This window comes from Lithobates pipiens, unplaced genomic scaffold (genome assembly GCF_037356315.1).
Source record: "Lithobates pipiens isolate NorthernLeopardFrog02 unplaced genomic scaffold, aLitPip1_a1.2 Scaffold_13, whole genome shotgun sequence".
Classification (NCBI taxonomy): domain Eukaryota; kingdom Metazoa; phylum Chordata; class Amphibia; order Anura; family Ranidae; genus Lithobates; species Lithobates pipiens.
The window spans coordinates 177,644,166-177,665,841 of NW_027507718.1; the positions used below are offsets into that span (position 1 = coordinate 177,644,166).

Consider the following 21,676-nt stretch of genomic DNA (forward strand, 5'->3'; position numbering starts at 1 on the left):
ATAGCCTCCCATGGCTTTCACTACCATTTATATGCTGAGGACACCCAAATCCATCTCTCTGCCCCTCCGCTCACCCCATCAACCTCCTCACACATCACTGATCTACTAACAGATGTATCAGCCTGGATGTCAAACCACTTCTTCAAACTTAATCTAAAACCGAGCTCTTATTTCCTCCCCCATGTGCCCCTTCGCCTGACTTCTCTGTCAAGATGATTGGCACATCTATCAGTCCGTCCTCACATGCCAGGGTGCTAGGGGTGACCTTAGACTCTGAACTGTCCTTTCAGGCTCACATAAAACCCTGAGCAAATCATGCCGCCTTAGCCTCTGCAACATTTCCAGAATATGCCCCTTTTTAACTGATAACACCACCAAGCTTCTAATTCACTCCCTGGTCATCTCTCGCCTCGACTACTGCAACTCCCTCCTCATTGGATTACCTTTACATAGACTATGCCCCTTTCAGTCCATAACGAATGCCGCTGCCAGACTCATCCACCTTAGCAGCCATTCGTTGTCCTCCACTCCTCTCTGCCAATCCCTCCACTCGCTTCCACTCACCCAATGAATAAAATTCAAAGTACTAACAATAATTTAAAAAGACACCCATAACTCTGCCCCCAGCTACATCACTGACCTAGTCCCAAAATACCAAACAATCCCAAGACTGTTTTACTTCCTCCATCAGCTCATCCCCCCACAGCTTTTACCTTTTGTATCAATTGACCCTTCCTTTTTAGATTGTAAGCTCCAACGAGCAGGGCCCTCTGATTACTCTTGTACCAAATTGTAATGCAACTGTAATGTCATGCTGTAAAGTGCTGCGCAAACTGTTGGCGCTATATAAATCCTGTATAATAACTTACACACTGCAAGTCTCAGCTTCCCTCGATTATACCACAAAGAACCTTGCTAGAAAGACACAAGCAAAAAACACAAGGCCAGCCCCTCCCTGGTTCACTGCATGCAGAACCCTGGACCCGGGGGAAAGCAAGCCATTTAGTTGAGGTGATCCTGGTGACAAATTATTAAGTGCGCCTGATTATAAAATCCCCAATAACCAACTGTCGAGTACAAACATGGAAATCTTAAAATACTTGCCTCCATATCTGCTACCCATTTTGATAACAATGGCACCTCTGCTCTTGTTCTCCTCTTCAGCCTGCGCCATGCTTTGCCGCGCCTTCTGATAGGAGTCATCTGTGGCACATACAGTGATTTTATCCTGGATGCAGCCCAAACAGTCAAGGGTGACATTTCCATTACTAAAGTAGATAAAAAGAGGAAAGATATTTACATTTAATATATAAAATATACTGCATTTCCTGCTAATACAAATAATTTTGGCCAATTTATAACCACTTCACCCAAGATTGATTCTATAATGTGTATTAGATGAGTGCACATCTGACTTTCAGCCTCACTGTACTGAAGCCAGACAAGTACAGGATGCAATCTACTGGGCTCTTATGGGTACTGAACTTTACAATTTATACTGTTTTACAGAACAGCGCTGTTAACCACTTGACCACTGGGCACTTAAACACCCTTAATAACCAGACCAATTTTCAGCTTTCGGTGCTCTCACATTTTGAATGACAATTACTCAGTCATGCAACACTGGACCTATATGAAATTTTTGTCCTTTTTTTCACACAAATGGAGCTTTCTTTTGGTGGTATTTAATCACCGCTGGGTTTTTTATTTTTTGTGCTATAAAAGAAAAAATACAGAAAATTCTGTAAAAAAATGAATTTTTCTTCATTTGTTATAAAATTTAGCAGATTAGTAATTTTTTCTTCATAAATTTTGGCCAAAATTTATACCACTACATATCTTTGGTAAAAATAAGTACAAATTGGTGGATATTATTTGGTCTTTGTGAAAGTTATAGAGTCCACAAGCTATGGTGCCAATATCTGAAAATTGATCACACCTGAAGTACTGACGGCCTATTTCAATTCTTGAGACCCTAACATGCCAGAAAAGTACAAATACCCCCCAAATGACCCCTTTTTGGAAAGAAGACATTCCAAGGTATTTAGTAAGAGGCATGATGAGTTTTTTGAAGTTGTCATTTTTTCCCACAATTCTTTGCAAAATCAAGATTTTTTTTTTCACAAAATTGTCATATTATCAGTTTATTTCTCACACAGCATATGCATACCACAAATTACACCCCAAAACACATTCTGCTATTACTCCCGAGTACGGCGATACCACATGTGTGAGACTTTTACACAGTGCGGCCACATACAGAGGCCCAACATGCAGGGAGCGCCATCAGGCGTTCTGGAGCACCCAGGACAATTCTGACATTTCTCTCCTACATGTAAAAATCATCATTTATTTGCTAGAAAATTACATCGAATCCCAAAACATTATATATGTTTTTTTAGCAAACACCCTGGAGAATACAATGGTGGTCGTTGCAACTTTTTATCTCGCACGGTATTTGCGCAGCAATTTTTCGAATGCTTTTTTTTGGAAAAAAAACTGTTTTGTGCTTAAAAAAAAAAAAAAAACACAGTAAAGTTAGCCCAATTTTTGCATAATGTGAAAGATGAAGTTACTCCGAGTAAATCGATACCTAACATGTCACTCTTCAAAATTGCACAGGCTCGTGGAATGGCGCCAAACGTCGCTACTTAAAAATCCCCATAGGCGATGATTTTTTTTTTTTTTTACTGGTTATATGTTTTGTTTTGAGTTACAGAGGAGGTCTAGGGCTAGAATTATTGCTCTCGCACCAACGTACGCAGCGATACCTCACATGTGTGGTTTGAACACCGTTTTCATATGTGGGCGGGACTTACGTATGCGTTCGCTTCTGCATGCGAGCACATGGGGACAGGGGCGCTTTAAAAAAAAAAAAAAAAATGTTATTGTTCATTTTACTTTATTTATTTTAGTTTGACATTTTTTTTCCCCCAAAAATAAATTTTTTGATCACTTTTATTCCTATTACAAGGAATGTAAACATCCCTTGTAATAGGAATATGGCATGACAGGTCCTCTTTACAGTGAGATGTGGGGTCAATAAGACCCCGCATCTCACCTCTAAGCTGGGAAGCCTGAAAAAAAAAAAAAAAAAAAAAAAAAAAAAAAAGATTCTGGATTTGATAGTATTGGCGAGTCGGTAGAAGCACCGGAGGGCGGCGGCGGGAGGGGGGGGGGGTGTCTATGGCTGGGTATTGCAGGGTATCACCGACTATGGCTGGGTATATCAGAGTATGGCTAGGTATCTCAGAGTATGGCGTTGCAGAGCATTGCAGGATATTGGAGGGTATTGCAGAGCATTGCAGAGTGTTGCACGGTATTGGCGGGTGTTGCAGAGCATTGCAGAGTGTTGCAGGGTATTGGCGGGTGTTGCAGAGCATTGCAGAGTGTTGCAGGGTATTGGTGGGTGTTGCAGAGCATTGCAGAGTGTTGCAGGGCATTGGCGGGTGTTGCAGAGCGTTTCAGAGCATTGCAGGATATTGGAGGGTGTTGCAGAGCATTGCAGAGTGTTGCACGGTATTGGCGGGTGTTGCAGAGCATTGCAGGGTATTGCAGAGTAATGGCAGGGTATTGCAGAGTATTGCAGAGTAATGCAGAGTAATGCAGAGTAATGCAGGGTATTGCAGAGTAATGCAGAGTAATGCAGAGTATTGCAGAGTAATGCAGAGTAATGCAGAGTATTGCAGAGTAATGCAGAGTAATGCAGGGTAATGCAGAGTAATGCAAGGTATTGCAGAGTAATGCAGAGTAATGGCAGGGTATTGCAGAGTATTTGCAGGGAATTGAGGGGTTAATTTCGGTGAGCAACGATGTGGGCACTGCAGATGCAGCCCACATCGCTGCTGACACCGATCTCCTCCCCCTCCGCTGTTCCAATCGGTACAGAGAGGGGGAGGGAGGAACCGGCGTCATAACATGACGCCGGTTTGTTTACAAGTGATCACTCCGTCATTTGACGGAGCGATCACGTGGTAAACGGCCGCGACGAGCGGCCGTTTACCGCGATCCGTGATGCGCCGGGTCCTGTGGACCCGGCGGTCACGGACGCTCTCGAGTGCGCGCCCCAGGGGGCGCGCGAGAGCGGAATTCTGGGAGGACATCATATGACGGCCTCCCACAGTTAAGAAACCGCCCTAAAGCAGTCATTCGGCTATAGGGCGGTTATTAAGTGGTTAAAAAGCTGAAAAAATTATCCGTTTGCCGTCACCAATAGCATAACTGCTACATTTCTGTCCTGGCCTACTTGGTCAAGTTAAGGACTGGTATTTTAATAAAACCAAGCATACCCAACACACAACATTCGGACCAATACACAAAGGATTCTTTTCTTGGGAATCTTTACACATGCAAACCTTTACTATATCTTTATTTCTGGTCAATGCAAACTTATGCAATAAAAACAAAAACAAAAAAAACCCTTCACTAAAATGCTCTCTGGTACGTCACTTTCAATTGTGGATTTGCAAAGATTCAAATATACACACCAAATGTGCTTTAAGTCCAATTGATGAATCAATTTCAGTTGTGTGTTTAGGCTCTGTTCACAGCCTGCTTTCTATGGGCCGTTTCACATATCTGCAATGCAGCGGCATCACAAATTCACAGCAAATTTAAAGAGACCGGTGCATTTTCTGAGCACTGTGGTGTGGTTCAAATGGGAATTCCAGGCTCATTGCCTTCTATGGGAACGCATCTGAATCGCACAGACACCCGTTTTGAACAAGAATTAAGGAAAAACAAAAAACGCATGGCACCCCCCCCCCCCCCCCCCCACAAGATTTATACAAGACCCTTAGGATGAGCAAGCGGCCCAGCATGCAACTGGCGGTGACATCGCTGGGTGACCCCCGCTCCTTAGTTATTCAGGAACTGCCAGATGGTCGAGCTAACAGCAGGAGCCAGCGATGGGTAGAGCGTTTATTTTTTTATTTTTTAGGGTCACGGCCCCAGCCAACATGATTGATGCTGGTTCTACACTGGAGGACTTTTTTTTTTAATAAAGGAATTTACAAAAACTGAGTTTTTTTGGTGAATGAGTAGGGGTACAATGCACCCATACTCCCTCACATAAGGGGGGCCCAGATACCGATAAGACCCCCGCCCACAGAACCCCACAACCCCAAGCTAAGGTTATGGGGAAGAGGACATTGACCCTATCACATTGGGGAGAAGGCGCTGGGGGGGGGGGGGGGTAATCCATTCAGCTGTCAAAGAACCTGCTGGCAGCTCATGAGTTACTGGACATGTGAAATACATTTTGTTAATGCAAAGTCTAAGGTTTTGGTCTACAAAACTGAACAGTAGCTTTGTCATTTACAACATATTTTCTAAACAAACAGAAATCCCCCCCAGTGCAGATCCAGGTAAAAAACACCACTTTCAGGATGACCACCACAGGACCTTAATTCTTCAGAAGAATCCTAAACCTCCGACCAAAAACATTTGGTTCATATGACGCAGTCACATGAAAAAACCCCATAGAAATGGTTGACTTTAATATATTTGAATATGCAAACATTACATCTTTCTTTAAGCAGTGTCTTCAGAAAATCCATATATTTGAGTAAGAATACAAGAAAAAAAAAGTGCTTTTTAATAATTTACTCAACTTTAAAAACTTCAAACTTAAATTTGTAGGTATCTACAGCTGTGGCCAAATGTTTGGAGAATGAGACAAATTCATTTTTACAAAGTCTGCTGCTTTTAGGGTTTTTAGATTTTGGCAGATGTTTTATGGTATAATTACAAGCATTTCATAAGTGTCAAAGGCTTTTGACCATTACCATAAGCACTTGCCGACCATGGAAAGGACTTGTACTGTGGCAGAGAGGCTCTAGTGCACTAAATGACATAGGTATGCGATCTCGCGTAATAGCTTATAGGAGGCGCGCATCGCTGGAGACCCGATTGCATGCTGATTGGGCAGAGGGGGAGCCAATAAGTGGGCCCGGGGACCCAATGTGCGCTAGCCACCCGTGATGGTTACTGAGCGTAAACAAGGCAGATCCCCGTTCTGACAGGGGAGAAGAAGATGGAGATCTTGTGTTTCTGCTAAGCACGGATCTTTTTTCACACAATTAGAGCATCCCCTACAGTTAGCAAGAACTTCCAGGGAACACATTTAACTCTTTGATTGCCCCTTATGTTAACCCCCCACCCCCCAAACCAGTGTCATTAGTAGAGTAACAGTGCTTTTTTTTTTTAGCACTGATCACTATAAGGGTCACTGGTCCAAATAGTGTCACTCAGTGTCAGACATGTCCGCCGCAATGTTACAGTCCTGGGGGGCTGTATTATATATATATATATATATATATATATATATATATATATATATATATATATATATATATATATATATATATATATATGGTTTATAGCGCAAAATATATAAAAAAAATAAAAAATAAAAAAAATGCAGAGGTGATCAAGTACAACTAAGTTATTGGGGGGGGGGTTAGGACATTTTATTTGGGTACAACCGCGCAATTGTCAGTGAAAATAAAGAAGTGCCGTATTGCAAAAAAAATGGCCTTACCATTAGGAGTCAATATTTTCAAGACCTCTGCAATTCGCCCTGGCATGCGGTCAATCAACTTCTGGGCCACATCCTGACTGATGGCAGCCCATTCTTGCATAATCAATGCTTGGTGGGTCAGAATTTGTGGGGATTTTTTTGTTCACCTGCCTCTTGAGGACTGATAACTTGTTTTCAATGGGATTAAGGTCTGGGGAGTTTCCTGGCCATGGACCCAAAATGTCAATGTTTTGTTCCCCAAGCCACATTGTTGTCACTTTTGCCTTTTGGCAAGGTGCTCCATCATGCTGAAAAAGGCATTGTTTATCACTAAACTGTTCTTGAATGGTTGGGAAAAGTTGCCCTTTGAGGATGTTTTTGTACCATTCTTTATTCATGGTTGTGTTCTTTGGCAAAATTTTGAGAGAGCCCACTCCCTTGGCTGAGAAGCAACCCCACATTAATAGTCTCAGGATGCTTTACTGTTGGTATGATACAGCACTGATGGTAGCACTCACGTTTTCTTCTCCAGACAAGATTTTTTTACGGATGTCCCAAACAAATCGGAAAAAGAGGATTCATCAGCGAAAATTGATTTTACCCAAGTCCTCAGTAGTCCAATCCCAGTAGCTTTTGCAGCATATCACTCTGTCCCTGATGTTTTTCCTGGAGAGAAGTGGCTTCTGTGCTGCCCTTCTTGACACCAGGCATGCAGATACACTCACACCTGCCTGCTGCCATTCCTGAGCAAGCTCTGCTCTGGTGGTGCCCAGATCCCGCACTTGAATCAACTGTAGGAGATGGTCCTGGTACTTGCTGGATCACTCTTCAAAACATTCTGGAGTATGTGCAAATTGCAATCATAAAAAAAAAACTGAGGCCACAGACTGAAAATTTATGAAAACGTATATTTGTCAGTCTCAAAAAATTTTGCCCACAGCTGTATAAAACGCTGAGCTTATAATATGCCTCTAAACATTCTTATGTGCATGGACACATAGAACATTAAGCTACTTCTACAGGCAAAACTCCTGCAGAAGCAGAGTTTTTTTTCATCTTTTATTGGTGTTAACAAGTAAAACACATACAGATATCCAAACACACAACAGAAAGAAAGCAGAAAGGCGACCCATGCACTGGTCACTTATACACTGAAAAAAATCAAACCCAATAAAAAGTGAGCTTCCCTTTTATTTGTGCTATCAAGTTCAGTGGAATTACCAACTTTTTGCTCCCAAATGTGTCAAAATAAACAGACAATAAAAAAAACTGTGGTGTAGTGGTTAGCACTCTGACCTAGCAGTAAGAAGGGTCGCTGGTTCAAATCCCAACCACGACACTACCTGCCTGGAGTTTGCATGTTCTCCCTGTGCCTGCGTGGGTTTCCTCCGGGTACTCCGGTTTCCTCCAACAATCCAAAGACATGCAGGTAGGTTAATTGGCTTCTGTCCAAAATTGGCCCTAGTATATGAATGGGGATCTTGGATTGTGGGCTCCTTGAGGGTAGGGACTGATGTGAGTGTGCAATGTACAGGGATAGGGACAATTGTAGACACTCACTAAGGTTGAACTGGATGGACTGGTGTCCTTATTCAACCTTACTATGAAAAATATATTGTGGAAATCCAATTTGTTTAGCATTTCAATTAAGGACTACTGCACGTTCAAACACAGAAAATCTTAGAAGCCCCTGTTGGTGTACGTGCCTTTGTAGCGGGGCAAGCTCTTATTTTCATCAGCAGTTTCCAGAAAGTACTCAGTGGGACCTATTTCTTCCAGTGATGTGTGAGGGCTTTTCTAGCATAGAACAAAACCCACCATAGTGCGCTCTGCAACAGTGGGGAATCATCTGCTATCCAAGTCCCAACAAGCAAACTGACATGGAAGACTAAGGAAAGATCACGGACCAAGCCTATGTAAGATAACACCTCCTCCCAAAACCCAGTGATAACTGGGCAGGCCCAGAAAATGTGAGTAAAGTCTCCCGAGGCTTTCCCACATCTCCAGCACTCCAGTGGGAAGCTGTGTATCAAGCAGTCTCTGAGCAGTCTGAGGGAAACCAAGGATTGGGATGGAAAGTCCCAGTCATCACCGTCAAGTTCTGGCAACATCTTAGAGCCAGCGAGCCCTGAGCGTCTCCATTTATTTGTACAGTCAAACCTGAGGACATCTTCCAGAGAGGCTTGTATGAGCTGGGGGTCAGAGTGGGAGAATTGGCAGCTGAAGGCATGGGAGAGTTTAAGCTACAGAAAGAAATGGGATTCTGGGATATTACATTTAGAACATAGGAGAGATTATAGAGGGATCAGGGAGGAGTTGTCTACTATTTGGGAAACGGTTTTAATATTAAAATTTAGTCCAGGCAAAAGGCTCTGGTAACATGTAGATGTGATCCAAATTGGGATTACACCATTGTGGAGCATTTGGGGAATGTGTTTTTTGGGATACTATTCAAGTTTCAGACCAGCTCCCCATGCCCAGAAAGTGGTGGTCAGACTGGGTTAGTGCACAGGGAGCCATTTTAAGGCCTCTAGTGACTGCATCATGGCCACTTCAATCGGGGTTCAGCCACAGCACCGCAGTAACCAATTTAGTGGCAAAGTAGTATTTATAAATGCTTGGGAATGCCTGGGCTCCCTGGGAGCATGAATATGGTCCACCTATATCTTGGAGACAGAGCCCCAGATAGAGGAAAACAATTTGTTGAGCTGGGTGAAAGGATTTTGGAATCCACTGTGGCAAGTGTCTGAAAAGGTAGGTAAATTAAGGCAAAACCTTAATCATGTCTAGATATTTCCACCCCACGTTACCCGAATTGTTACACCCATAGAAGGGGAAGATCCAGGGGAGCCCCCTCTCGAGCTGCTGCATCAATGGGAAATAAAAAAAAAGATTTGGAACAGTTCACATTGAAAACCTGGAGTGCACCCTCCAGCGATGGTCCTGCATCATTTAGAAAAAGCAGGAGGTCATCGGAATGCAGCGCCACCCTCTCCTCCAGCCAATCCACAGCCCCTTAATATGTAGGGAAGTGTGAAGAGACTCTGCCACCACCGCAATGGCGAATAGAGCTAGAGAGAGGGGGCAGCCTTGTCGGGTATCCCTAGACAGTGAGAAGGGTTGAGAAAGCCCTCCCCCTAGCTTATTAGCCGAAGTAGGGCTTTTGTAGATGATTTGTAGCCACTGTATGAATATTAGGTAGAAACCCATCCTACAGAGGACCTCCCATAGAAATGGCCATTCTACTGTATCAAAAGCCTTTTCGATGTGCAGTGAAATCTCTATCCTGGAGCCCAAGTTAAAGGTGTTAAATATTGTTATGCAATCTTCTCAAATTTATGTCAGTAGAACTATTAGCCATTTACGCAGTTTGGTCAGTCTGAATAATATTGGGAATAGGGGTTAAAGTCTCAGTGTCAGAAACCATGAATCAGACCGAGACAGAAGTACAATTAAATCACACTTGTTTATTAATAAAAATAAAAAGGTAAATAGAATAAGTGTATTCAAAGCATAGCTAGAGTCCAGCAACTGGATCGAGTAGTCAGCCAGTCCAGAGTTCAATAACCAGATAGGGTAATTAGCCAGGCCAGAAGTCAGGGATCCAAGTAGAGCAACAGCAAGCAGCATAAGGAGCCAGAAGGGATGTCAGCAATCCAGTCTTTAACAGAACCACAGGAGATGGTTTCTTGTGATGTGACCAAGGCGATGGCAGATATGAAGTGAGCTGGACAGCTTTAAGTAGGCAGGTCAGACGAGCTGGATAAGGAACAGCTGGTAACTGTTGAGAGAGATGAGAGCTGGCAGTTAGCTGGCAGCTGAGCAGCCAGCCCAGAGAAGGCAGGGCTAAGCCAGCCCTGACACAAAGTAATGCGTTTGTTAAGGATTTGAAAATTAAATTGAGGGCAAAAAGGTAGGTTGCACACAAAGTGGGATCTTTGGGCAGTTTATGGATCAACACCACGTGAGCATGGTAGATGGAGGGTGGTAATTCCCCAGATTGCAGACAGTGGGAGTAAAGGGAGGCCAAAATTGGCACAAGGAGTTTTCCATCAGTCCTGAAGAACTCAATGGGGAAACCATCCAGGCCAGGGGATTTCCCCGCCGGGAAGGTATTCAATTGCCTCAAGAACCTTCTCCGGGTAAAATCGGTCCCACCTGAGTGACTTGTTCCACATCCGACAGCCAGCCCAGAGCCAAAGGGTCAAGGAGGTCTGCCAGGTCTTTGGGATCAAAATTTTGTGGTAATACGGATGTGTAAAGCGAGCCGTAAAATTGACGAAAGGCATAAAGAATATCTGTTGATGAGGAGACCGACATGCCCCCGCCCCCCCAAGGCGGTCCTAATTTTGGGGATTAGAGTCAGCGGCCGGTCACGTTGTGCCAAGGATGAGCTGCGGCGTGTTAGAACACCCACAGCCCGCCAGGAAGTCGGCACTGCGCTGATAACAGGCAGCGAGACATTTCCCGATCTCTGCATCCGTGCATTGGGACAATGTCTCACTGCCTGTGATTAGCGCAGCGCCGAGTTCCTGGTAGGCTCTACACTTGGGGTGTGTGCGAACATGCCGGAGCTCATCCTTCGTGATAACATTGCTAACTGGCATCCATTTCGGTCGTCCTGCTGGAAAAATCTTTATTGTTATAGAGGTCCAGTCTGGTAATCTCAGCTAGGTGGAGATGCAAGTCCATTTTTAGTCTGAAGCTGGTCAAAATTTGCCTGGGAAAGGGTCCGCAGCATATTCGTAGAAACAGTGTTTAGACTCAGTGTGCATGGACCCTTAAGATGTACTCGTAGGAAAAACTCCCACATATGCATACAGGAAATATGCCACAAAGCAGATCATTAGAAATATCACAGATACAGCATCACAGCTAGAGAAATTCCTAAAGGTGTTCTGAAACCCCAGGTCAACAACAGAAGCTAGAGGTCCATCTACCAAGTTATCCAATCTGTTTGCATGGAAGAGTAGAACTTTCCTTTAGAGAAAGAAAAGTTAAGATGTTAAAAGGCACTTGGAAACTGGAGGAAACTGACAGGAGGTGGCCTGGTAGACCCTAAGCCACAACAGAATTAGAAGACACATTTTTGAAAGTCAACAGTCTTTGTTTCAACTGTGAAGAGAAGACTGCGTGGCAAGTTTGATAGGTCAAGTGGCTGTAATAAAGTCTTTGCTAAGATAGCAAAAAAAGAAAGTACTTGCCTGGACCATGAAGCATTGCCAATAGACTACAGAGGAATGTAAGGTCTTATGGAGCGATGAATCAAATATTTGAGATCTTTGGTTCATCATGCAGGGTTTTTATATGCTATAGAAAGGCTGGTTGTTTGGTGTGCAACACCAACTTTGAAACGTGAAGAAATAGTGATGTCTAGGGCTCATCTTTTACTGGATCCAGAGTGAAAAAACAAAAAAACTGAACCAAATTACTACCCACACAATTTTACAAAGCCATGCATTGGCCTCAGGAATACGCCTAGTTATTCAGAGAATAAGATTATGACCTAAAACATACCTACTTACTGTCAGAACTACCTTATTCTTTTCTTGTGGCCAGCAAAGTCTCCAAACTTAAACCCCATTAAGCTTGTTTGGAATGAACTGGACAGAATGGTGAAAGTAAAGCAACATACAAGCACACCACATTTTTTTGGAAACTGTGTTGGAAAGAACCTTCGGAGCAAGAATTGATTTCCATTGTAGAAAGAAGCGTGTTCAGCTGTTAGATCTGCAAAAAGGTGGCTACGTTGAAGAGTTATATATATTTACACACATATACACACGCAATTGCGTTCTAAGCTTTACTTTCAGAGTACACAAAGACATTAACCAGTTCCTGACCGGCGCATGCCGATGTAAGTCGGCAGAATGGCACGGGCAGGCATATTGGAGCTCGCGTGCCGGTCAGGACCCCCATGAGTCCAGTCGCGGGTCCCGCGGACTTGATCACCGCAGGGGTACCCGCGATCGTCTCACGGGGCGGCTGAACGGGGAGATGCCATTGTAAACAGCATCTACCCGGTCTGCCTAACAAGTGACGCTGATCTCTGCTCCATGTAATTGGAGCAGAGATCAGTGTTCACTAACACAAAACCCAGCCCCCCAGTTGGCAAGTGGGAACTAGTGAAACTAAACCCACAAAAAAATAAAAAAAAATAATTAAAAACCAGCAGGGTAGGGAAAACTCCACCATATAACCAGGCATCCTCAACAGGAGTGATCCTCAAGAAGTAATGCAACAGTGCATGAACAAAACAGTACTGCGTTTTTATCGAAAAAGCAGGAAAAAAACTCAATTGCAACTACACGGCCACCTGCAAAACTTTGCGGCCAAAACAGGCATCAGCCGATGCACTGACACGTACCTTGTAGAACTTAGTAAACGTATGGACAGATGACCAGGTCGCCGCCTTACACACCTGAGCGACAGACCCTTGGTGTCGGAAAGGCCCAAGAGGTTTTGATTGCTCTTGTAGAATGGGCCGTGACTGGAAAAGGGGGAACCTGCCCCTTCAAGGCGTAGGCTTGTACTACAATCTCTCTGATCCACCTGGAAATGGTGGCCGACGAGACCGCCATGCCTTTCTTAGGACCAGCCACCGAAACAAACAGTGAGCCTGACTTCCGAAAGGGGGCTGTGGCAGACAAGTACACCTTCAGAGCTCTAACCACAGCGAGAGTGTGAAGGGCCACCTCCTTGGGGTGCTTTGGTTTAGGACACAACGATGGTAATTCAATGTCTTCATTGGTATGAAAAGCCGAAACCACCTTTGGTAGAAAGGACGGTTGCGGACGCAACACCACCTTATCCCTGTGGATGACCAGATAAGGCGACTTGCATGACAAGGCAGCCAATTCCAAAACTCTCCTGGCCGATGTGATGGCCACTAGAAAGACCACTTTCTGCGAAAGGGTCAACAAGGGAATCTCCCTGATATTCTCAAACGGCGGCTTCTGAAGCACCAACACCACCAGGTTCAAATTCCACGGAGGACGCACCGGAGGGACTACATGTCGTGCGCCCTGCACACAGGTACTCACTAATGAGTGAGACGCTAGGGGTCACTGGAAAAAGACAGCCAGAGCTGAAATTTGCTCCTTGACGGTGCTCAACGCCAACTTCTGGTCTACACCTTGCTGAAGAAACAGCAGGATCCTGGATATAGAGGAAGAGCGCGGATGCCACCCTTTCTCCTCACACATTGAGATATAGGCCTTCCAAGTACGATGGTATATCTTCCTGGAAGATTTCCGCACCCTCAACATAGTTGGAATCACCGAGTCCGACAGACCCCGGTTCCTCAACACCTGGCTTTCAACAGCCATGCCGTTAAAGCCAGCGATGGTAAAGCAGGGTGAAAGATTGGAACTTGAGATAGGAGGTCCTCTCGCAACGGCAGTCGTCAGGGAGCGTCTGCCACCAGATGCACCAGGTCTGCGTACCAGGGCAGCTGAGACCAATCTGGGAAAACCAGGATTACTGGGATCCCCTCGGGTTACACTCTGCGCAGCAGGCGTGGCAACAGTTTCAGTTTCAGCTGGTACTGATCCCATGGAACCATCAGCGCGTCTGCCCACAGATCTCTGGTCCTGGACACGAATCTTGGTACCTTCAGATTGAGACGGGAGGACAATAGATCCACATCTGGTGTGCCTCACCACAGGCACAGCAGCCTGAAGATCTCCGGATGCAATGCCCATTCTACTGGGTCCAGCATCTGTCGACTCAGATAGTCCGCCTGCCCATTTTCCACCCCTGGGATGTAAATGGCCAACAGGGCCGGTACATGTCGCTCTGCCCACCGAAGTATGTGGGCGACCTCCCGAGCAGCGGCTGAGCTTCTTGTTCCCCCTTGGTGATGTACGCCACAGCGTTGTCCGACTGTATCCTGATCGGAGGCCCTTGAAGACTCATCGACCATGTGTGGAGGCACAGCCTGATCGCTCTCAATTCGAGCAGATTGATCGGCAACTTGGTTTCCTCCGCCAACCAGAGGCCCTGAGCCGACTGAATCCCTATCACTCCACCCCAGCCAGACAGACTGGCGTCCGTAGTAATCACCGTCCATGTCAGAGGAAGGAACGATTTTCTGGACTGAATCACCGGGGACCTCAGCCACCAGATCAGGGTGTCCCTGACTAATTGACTCAACTGGATCTGCCGATCCAGGGACAACGGAGATTTGTCCCACTTCGTCAAAATCTCCTTCTGCAGGACTCTGGTGTGGAACTGGGCATAAGGTACCGCCTCGAAGGAGGCTACCATGAGCCCCAGCACTCGCATGCAAAAGTGGAGCGACGACCACTTGCGGCTCATCAGTAGATTGACCGCCGATCTGACAGTCATCAATTTGGCTGAGGGGAGAAAAACCCTTGCTGCCCTGGAGTCCAATAGTAACCCCAGGTATTCCAGACGCTGAAGTCGGTACGACCACAGACTTCTTTAGGTTCAACAGCCACCCAAATTCTTGCAGGGTCTGCAAGGTGATCGCCACAGCCTCCTCTAATTCTGAGGCGGAAGATGCTCTCAGGAGGAGATAGTCTAGGTAATCCACGATCGTGATCTCGCGTTGACTCAGAAAAGCCAATACTGAAGCCAGTACTTTGGTAAAGACTCAGGGGGCTGATGCCAGGCCAAAAGGAAGAGCCACAAACTGGTAGTGGGCTTCCGACTGCCAAACACAGACATTTTTGATGCCAAAGGCAAATGGGTATGTGCAGGTAAACATCCTGGATGTCCAAAGATGCCAGGAAGTCCCCTTGATGGAGTACAGTGACTACTGAGTGAACTGATTCCATTCTGAACCTCTGCACTTTTACAAAGTGATTGAGGGCCTTCAAGTCCAAGATTGGACGTACCCCCTTCCTTCTTGGGAACCACAAACAGATTTGAGTAGAACCCCTCCCCTGGAAGTGTTCTGATTCCAGAACCGGTACAATCACCCCCTGCTTCAGCAAGTCCCGTACCGCCCCTAACAGGGCCTCCCGGCGAACCAGGGACACGGGTATGCTGGAGGGGAAGAATCTGTTTAGCGGCCGAGAGAAACGCTATCTTGTAGCCTGTGGAAATCAGATCGCAGACCCATCGGTCGGATAACCGGGAGGTCCACCGGACTGCAAACTCCCGAAGACGACCCCCCACCCGAAAAGTGGTGGGGGCAAACCTTCGCGGTAGCACTTTTATTCACAGGCTTGTTAGGCTTGCGGTTCCAGGGACGCTTCTGACCGTCCGTGGGCATCCTGTCAGGCTGGGGGCAATTTGCCGAAGCATTGGGTGGACGAAAAAGCCGCTTCTGAGCGAAAAAAAAAAAAAAAAAAAAAAGAGAAGAGGGCCCTTGCCTGCGGCGAGGCTCCTTAGCCTTCCTGGCCTGTGGGAGTAGTGTACTCTTACCACCAGTGGCAATCTTAATAATGTCATCCAACGAGGCTCCAAAGAGCCGCTTGCCAAGGAAGGGAAGATACGTCAGGGCTTTCTTGGATGCCTGGTCAGCAGACCAGCGTTTTAGCCAAATTAGGCGCCTCAGCACCACAGCTGACACTGAAGCCTTGGATAACAGAGGGAGAGTATCCAGAGGCGCGTCACAAACTTACTTAAGGTCTTGCACTAGTTGGTCTGCTAGTTTCACGCAGACAGGGGAGGCGTTCTGCTCTCCCATTTCGCGGTGCAAAAGTTTTGCCCACTCAGCCAGTGTCTGCGACACCAGTGCGGATGCCAGTACAGGTCGTATGGCTGACCCCACAACCATAAACAAGGAATGAGCCACCGCCTCGGCCTTCTCTGTCCGTGGGATCCTTGAATGCATGAGTCCCCGCAACCGGGATCGTGGTTACTTTATTTAACCTAGATACTGGGGGGTCCACGACCAGAGGAGCCGACCACTTTGAGAAGGCTTCCCTCAAAAGCGGTAACGCAGCGCCAAATTTTTTGGGACCGAAAAGGTTCGTTGCGGCCGACCACATTCCCTGTAGATAAATTTGTCAAAATAAGTCAAATACGGGAACACGTTAAGTGAACGTGCTGGCTTGCGAGACCCAAAAGGGACCGGTACATCAGCAGAGTGATCCGCTGGCTCCTGAATCTCCAACAAGCACTTTGTCCCGCCAGGACCCGGATGGGGAATCATCCTCACTGTCCGAACGGTCCTGGTCAGCCACATCTACTAGGTGAGAGCAGGGGTCACCAGCTGCAGCGGGGCTTCTTACATGCGCCTTTCCTGCCACGTGCCGCCTCTATCTTAGCAACATAGAAGTCAAGGACCGCCGCCAGGGTGTCCGTGCGCACCGCAGGTGACCCGGTTGCTATACCCTGGATTTCAGGGGAAGAAACCCCAGTTTCTGAAGCTATGCTGACCCTAGCCTGTCTGCCACCTGCGAGGGGACTTAGGACAGTGAAGGTCCCACCCTCCTGCTGTTGCATGGGGGGGGGGGGTACTTAGCGCTAGACTCACCACCCTGGGGCATTCTGTGGATGCCACTAGCAGTGCCTGTAGTCTCTAGGAGGTTCTCAGTTGCAGAGGAGAAAACGGTGTCAGCAGCTATAAACAGCAGCGAAACGTTCTGCAGAGCTAGCTTCAGCGTTCAGCAAAGAGCCATCCAGCGTCCTGTACACACAGTGGAGACAGGAAACAGCAAGCGAGAGCACATGTAATGCTGCCACAAGAGAACAGCGGCAAAAAAAGCGCTCGGGCTTCAAGTTAAATGGCCGCCAATGCAACTAATAGGAGATCCTAAAGAAGATGGCTGCTGAAGCTCACCAGGGGGAATACCAGCTTTCCCACATCCAAGATGGCTGCCGGACGGCGCCATGCGGTGACAGAACAAAAAATAAAAAATGTGCTGCCTGCCTACAGCCAGAACAACCTCCACAAACACCTTTTGGGACCCCCCAGACCGGGACCAGGACCAACACCAGCCACACACACACACACACACACACACACACACACACACACACACACACACACACACACACACACACCGCCACCGAGGCAGGGAGAGCCGTACTTACCAGTCCTGAAGAGCTGGGAGACATCCATCACAGACCTACCCCTGCGCAGTTACAGGGTAGCTGTTGGCCCGGTATACTGTAATGCAGACAGCAGTAGCCCGATCATATGTATACCCCGGAGCATTGAAGCTCACTGACAACCTCTGGAGCTGAGGCATGTCATGGCCTGCCGAACCTTAGCTGCGGCCTGCTCACGCTCGATGGCCAGACTGGGGAGACTACAAGGATATCATTAACCAGCCTGTCACCCAGCTGGCAGTTGATGAAAGATCCTGAGATCTTCTATCTTGCACAAAAAGCAGCAAAAACATGGACCGAAAAGGCCCACAGGGTTCCTAGGTCATTCTCCTTACTAGGCAAAATAAAAACTGAAGCTGCTGGGAGCAGTGAGGAGGGTTAATAGCACAGAGTCTGCCCCGCTGGGGCGGGATTAAAAGTTCTGTGTATTGTGTAACAATTTTGCCTAGTTCTCCTAATGGCAGGCTATACAACCCATTTAGTTACAGAGAGGAGCTGTGTGGGTCGGTGAATAAAAAAAGAAATGCAGACTATGACCCCAAGAACACCATCCCTATAGACAAGCACGGAGGTGGTTTTGGGGCAGTTTCTCTGCTAAAGGTAAAGGCCGACATTGCTGCATTGAGGGGCCAATGTACGAGGCCATATACTGTAAAATCTTGGATGAGAAACTTCTTCCCTCATCCAGAACACTGAAGATGGATTGTGGATGGGTCTTCTATAGCATGAAGAAGCAGCAAAACATACCGCAAAAAGGCAACAAATGAGTGGCTCAAGAAGCACATTAAGGTCATGGAGCAGAAAACTTAAAGAGGGATTCCACCTAAAAAATATTAAAAGCCAGCAGCTATAAATACTACAGCTGCTGACTTTTAATAAATGGACACTTACCTGTCCCGGGTTCCAGAGATGCCGGCAGCCGAGGCCAATCGATCGCTCGGCTCTCGGCTGCTGACGTCACCATTCTAGGTGAGGGAAATCAGGAAGTGAAGGGAATTGGCTTCACTTCCCAGTTCCCTACTGCGCATGCGCGAGTCACGCAGCGCAATAGGAATTGTCCGCGCTGTCACTGGGACCCGTGTGTGTCCCAGCAGACAGCGCGGCAGGACAGGAAATGACATAGACTCCCACGGGAGTCTATGCCCGGAAGTGGGTGTAAATACTTGTCTTTGACAGGTATCTCCACCCCCCTCCCCCCTGTAAGGTGCCAATTGTGACACCGGAGGGGGGGAGGGTTCTGATCAGCGGAAGTTCCACTTTAGGGTGGAACCTCGCTTTAAGGCAGGAGCTGAAATTTTGAGTTGCTAATCGACAGCTAAGAAACCATAAGGATTTAGAGATGAGTGTACAAAAAATAACCCCTTGAGATGTGTGCAAATCTGGTAACCAACTACAAGAAACATCTTACCTCTGCTTGCCAACAAGGGTTTCTCCACCAAGTACTAAGTCATGTTTTGCTTGGGGATCAAATACTTATTTAACTCACTGAACTGCAACTCAATTTATAATGTAATGTGTTTTTTCTGGATTTTTCGATATTCTGGCTCGATCATTTAAAATACACCTACGAAAAAAATTATAGACCCTTCATTTATTTGCAAGTTGACAAACTTACAAAATCTGCACAGGATCAAATAGTTTCCCCCCACTGTAACTGCTCTGTGCCATGCTTGGCACAGAGCAGCCCCGATCATCTTCTCAGGTCCCATGCTGGTGCTCCTGGCTCCTCCCTCTCCAGCAGTGCCCTCAATTGCGAGCAGTTTGCTATGGGGGCACTGGTGTGTGCCTGTTCTTGGGTCCTGCTCTGTGTCTAGAAGACACAGACATGGCTTTGAGGCTCTCTTGCACATCGCTGGACACGAGATAAGGAACAGGTAGTTATTGGGGGGGCTGGCACACAGGTTTTTTTTTACCTTCATGCATGAAGGTAAAGAGCCTTCACAAGCACTTTAAAGCTGCTGACACCAAAAACAGAGAATACAAAACATATTAGCCTGGAGGGCGCAACTAGTGCAATCAGAATCTGAACTCCTGCAGATTAATAAGCATGCATTACACGTACATTTGTCTATGCAGCCTTTGCTTAGAGGTTTAGGAGCCTGTCAGTAAAAGTAGAGGTAAACTCCACTTTTGGACTTGTACCTACAGGGAAGCCTAGAATAAGGCTTCCCTGTAGGTACAGTAAATACAGTATCTTCTAAACTTACAAGGTTAAGGAAATCTTTACACAACATGCAGCCAGTGATATCACTGGCGCATACGCTCTGAAGGGAAGGCATACCGTGCCAGACTTTCAGAGCTCTGTGCATGAGCTGAAGACTTGCGCACATGCATTGGGGCGACATCATCACGGCTGCAGCCTGCAGACCCAGAAAGAAGACCAGGTAAAGATGGCAGTGTCATGGAGCCATGACAGTGCTTCGCTGGAGGGCTCTGTGGACAGGTAAGTCTGTCACAATATCGTATGTGGTGCATTAGTACATTATGACTTAAACCTGCAGGGGGGCCCATTGCTTTTTTTTTCTGGCAGTTTACTACCACCTTAAATATTACAGGCTCTACATTACATGTTTCTAGTTCAGGAATGAGCCAAATGCATAAAACATACCACAGCAGACATCCCCTAGATCATCACTCCTTGCCCCTCAAAAACAAAAAGCGTAGGAGGTAGGGCGATAATATCACTGCACTCAAATGAGACAGGATTTCTCCGTCCACCTCAGTTGTGCGGAGGGAGGAACCAGTTTGTTTTTTTTTTTTGTTTTTTTTGAGTAGCCCAATGGCTGAAGAAAAATGAATCCTCTATAGCTAGCTTAAGGTGTTTCTAACTCTAGTACTAACCTGCACCCCTTCCCTTCAGCCTATAACTAGATATGAGATGAATGTGCCAGCGCTTGAATAAAGATTGGCTTTTGTATAGCAAATTTTATTGTACCGGAACAAAGATTGGCATGTATGTGCAGACACCCAAGGTTACGAAATCAGAAAAAAACACTGAATATTGGAAAAAAAAAAAAAAAAAGTTGTAGATTGGCTATAGCTCACCTTTGAGTGTATTGCTGAATGCAGTCAAAGCTCCCTTGAGGGCTATCCCTGCCTACATTTGACAGATAGAACGTGAAAGTCCGCACTTCCGTTGGACACTCAGGCCGAGGAATTGTTATTTGCTGTGGGTGGAAGGAAAAAAAAAAAAAAGGGGGGGAGGAAGGTCAAAAAAAACCCCACAACATTGAACTAAGGACAACACTGGACTGAGGAAACATCGAACAGCACATATTTAAATAATGGCCAGGTAAAAAAAATAAAAATGGTGTGTGTGTGTGTGTGTGTGTACACACGATTTTAGACAAGTATATCATTTATGTAATCTATAAATATCTATCACTATCGACTTAACTTTTTTTCATTCTATCATTTATGTGCCATTGATCTTACTAATGTAACTGCGTGCTACCCTTCATCATTCAAATTCACATTAAAAAGGTTCCAATTTCTGATAGTTAAATTGCAAAATATAATATATGCAGTTTTGATCAAGGTTTTCATTAAATATATTCCTTAGCACATTTAAATACATTTTCTGTACAGCTCTGGTTGAAACTTAATATTTAATTTGCACCTGCTATTTAATGGTCAAAGCATCTTCTAGTGCAGGGGTGTCAAACTCAATTTCATCATGGGCCGCATCAGCAGTATATGCAGCTGCCAAATGTTGCAGGGGTGCGCCACACAGGGTGCAGGGTCGAGGGGCGCGCGCTATGCACAGGGTACAGGATTTAGAGGTGCTTTATACATGGTATGCAACTCCAAAGTTTCGTTGCATCTCTACATTTGGCCTGGCTCTAGAACCTGTGTAGGCAGTACTGCCTTGCAAGGAGATTGTCCCTGCTACGCCCCACCATGAGTTTATGCAGGGATCTGTTGCATCTGGGAGCCACTGAGAGCAAAGTTGTCCCTTTGTAAAACACACAAGGCTTCTGTGTTTACAAGTGACAGAGGGGAGTGGGAGCAGTTGGCAAGCTCCAAAAGGTGGAGGAATGGAGTTCTGTCGGTAAAACTAAGTGCAAGGGTCACATGACAAAGCCGGGTGGGTCGGATTCAGTCTGCGGGCCTTGTGTTTGACATATG

The 21,676-nt window shown here is 46.1% G+C and overlaps 1 protein-coding gene across 2 annotated transcripts in view; it reads right to left on the bottom strand.

Moving 5' to 3' along the window:
- ELL (elongation factor for RNA polymerase II) overlaps positions 1 to 21,676 on the bottom strand; it is a 199,107-nt gene that overhangs the window by 83,317 nt on the left and 94,114 nt on the right. For both annotated transcript variants that reach the window (XM_077475919.1, XM_077475918.1), the window contains exons 3-4: positions 20,594 to 20,715; positions 1,105 to 1,268 (exon numbers count right to left, since the gene is read on the bottom strand). In XM_077475919.1, the coding sequence (XP_077332045.1) occupies positions 1,105 to 1,268; positions 20,594 to 20,715 (286 nt within the window). The remainder of the gene's footprint in view (positions 1 to 1,104; positions 1,269 to 20,593; positions 20,716 to 21,676) is intronic.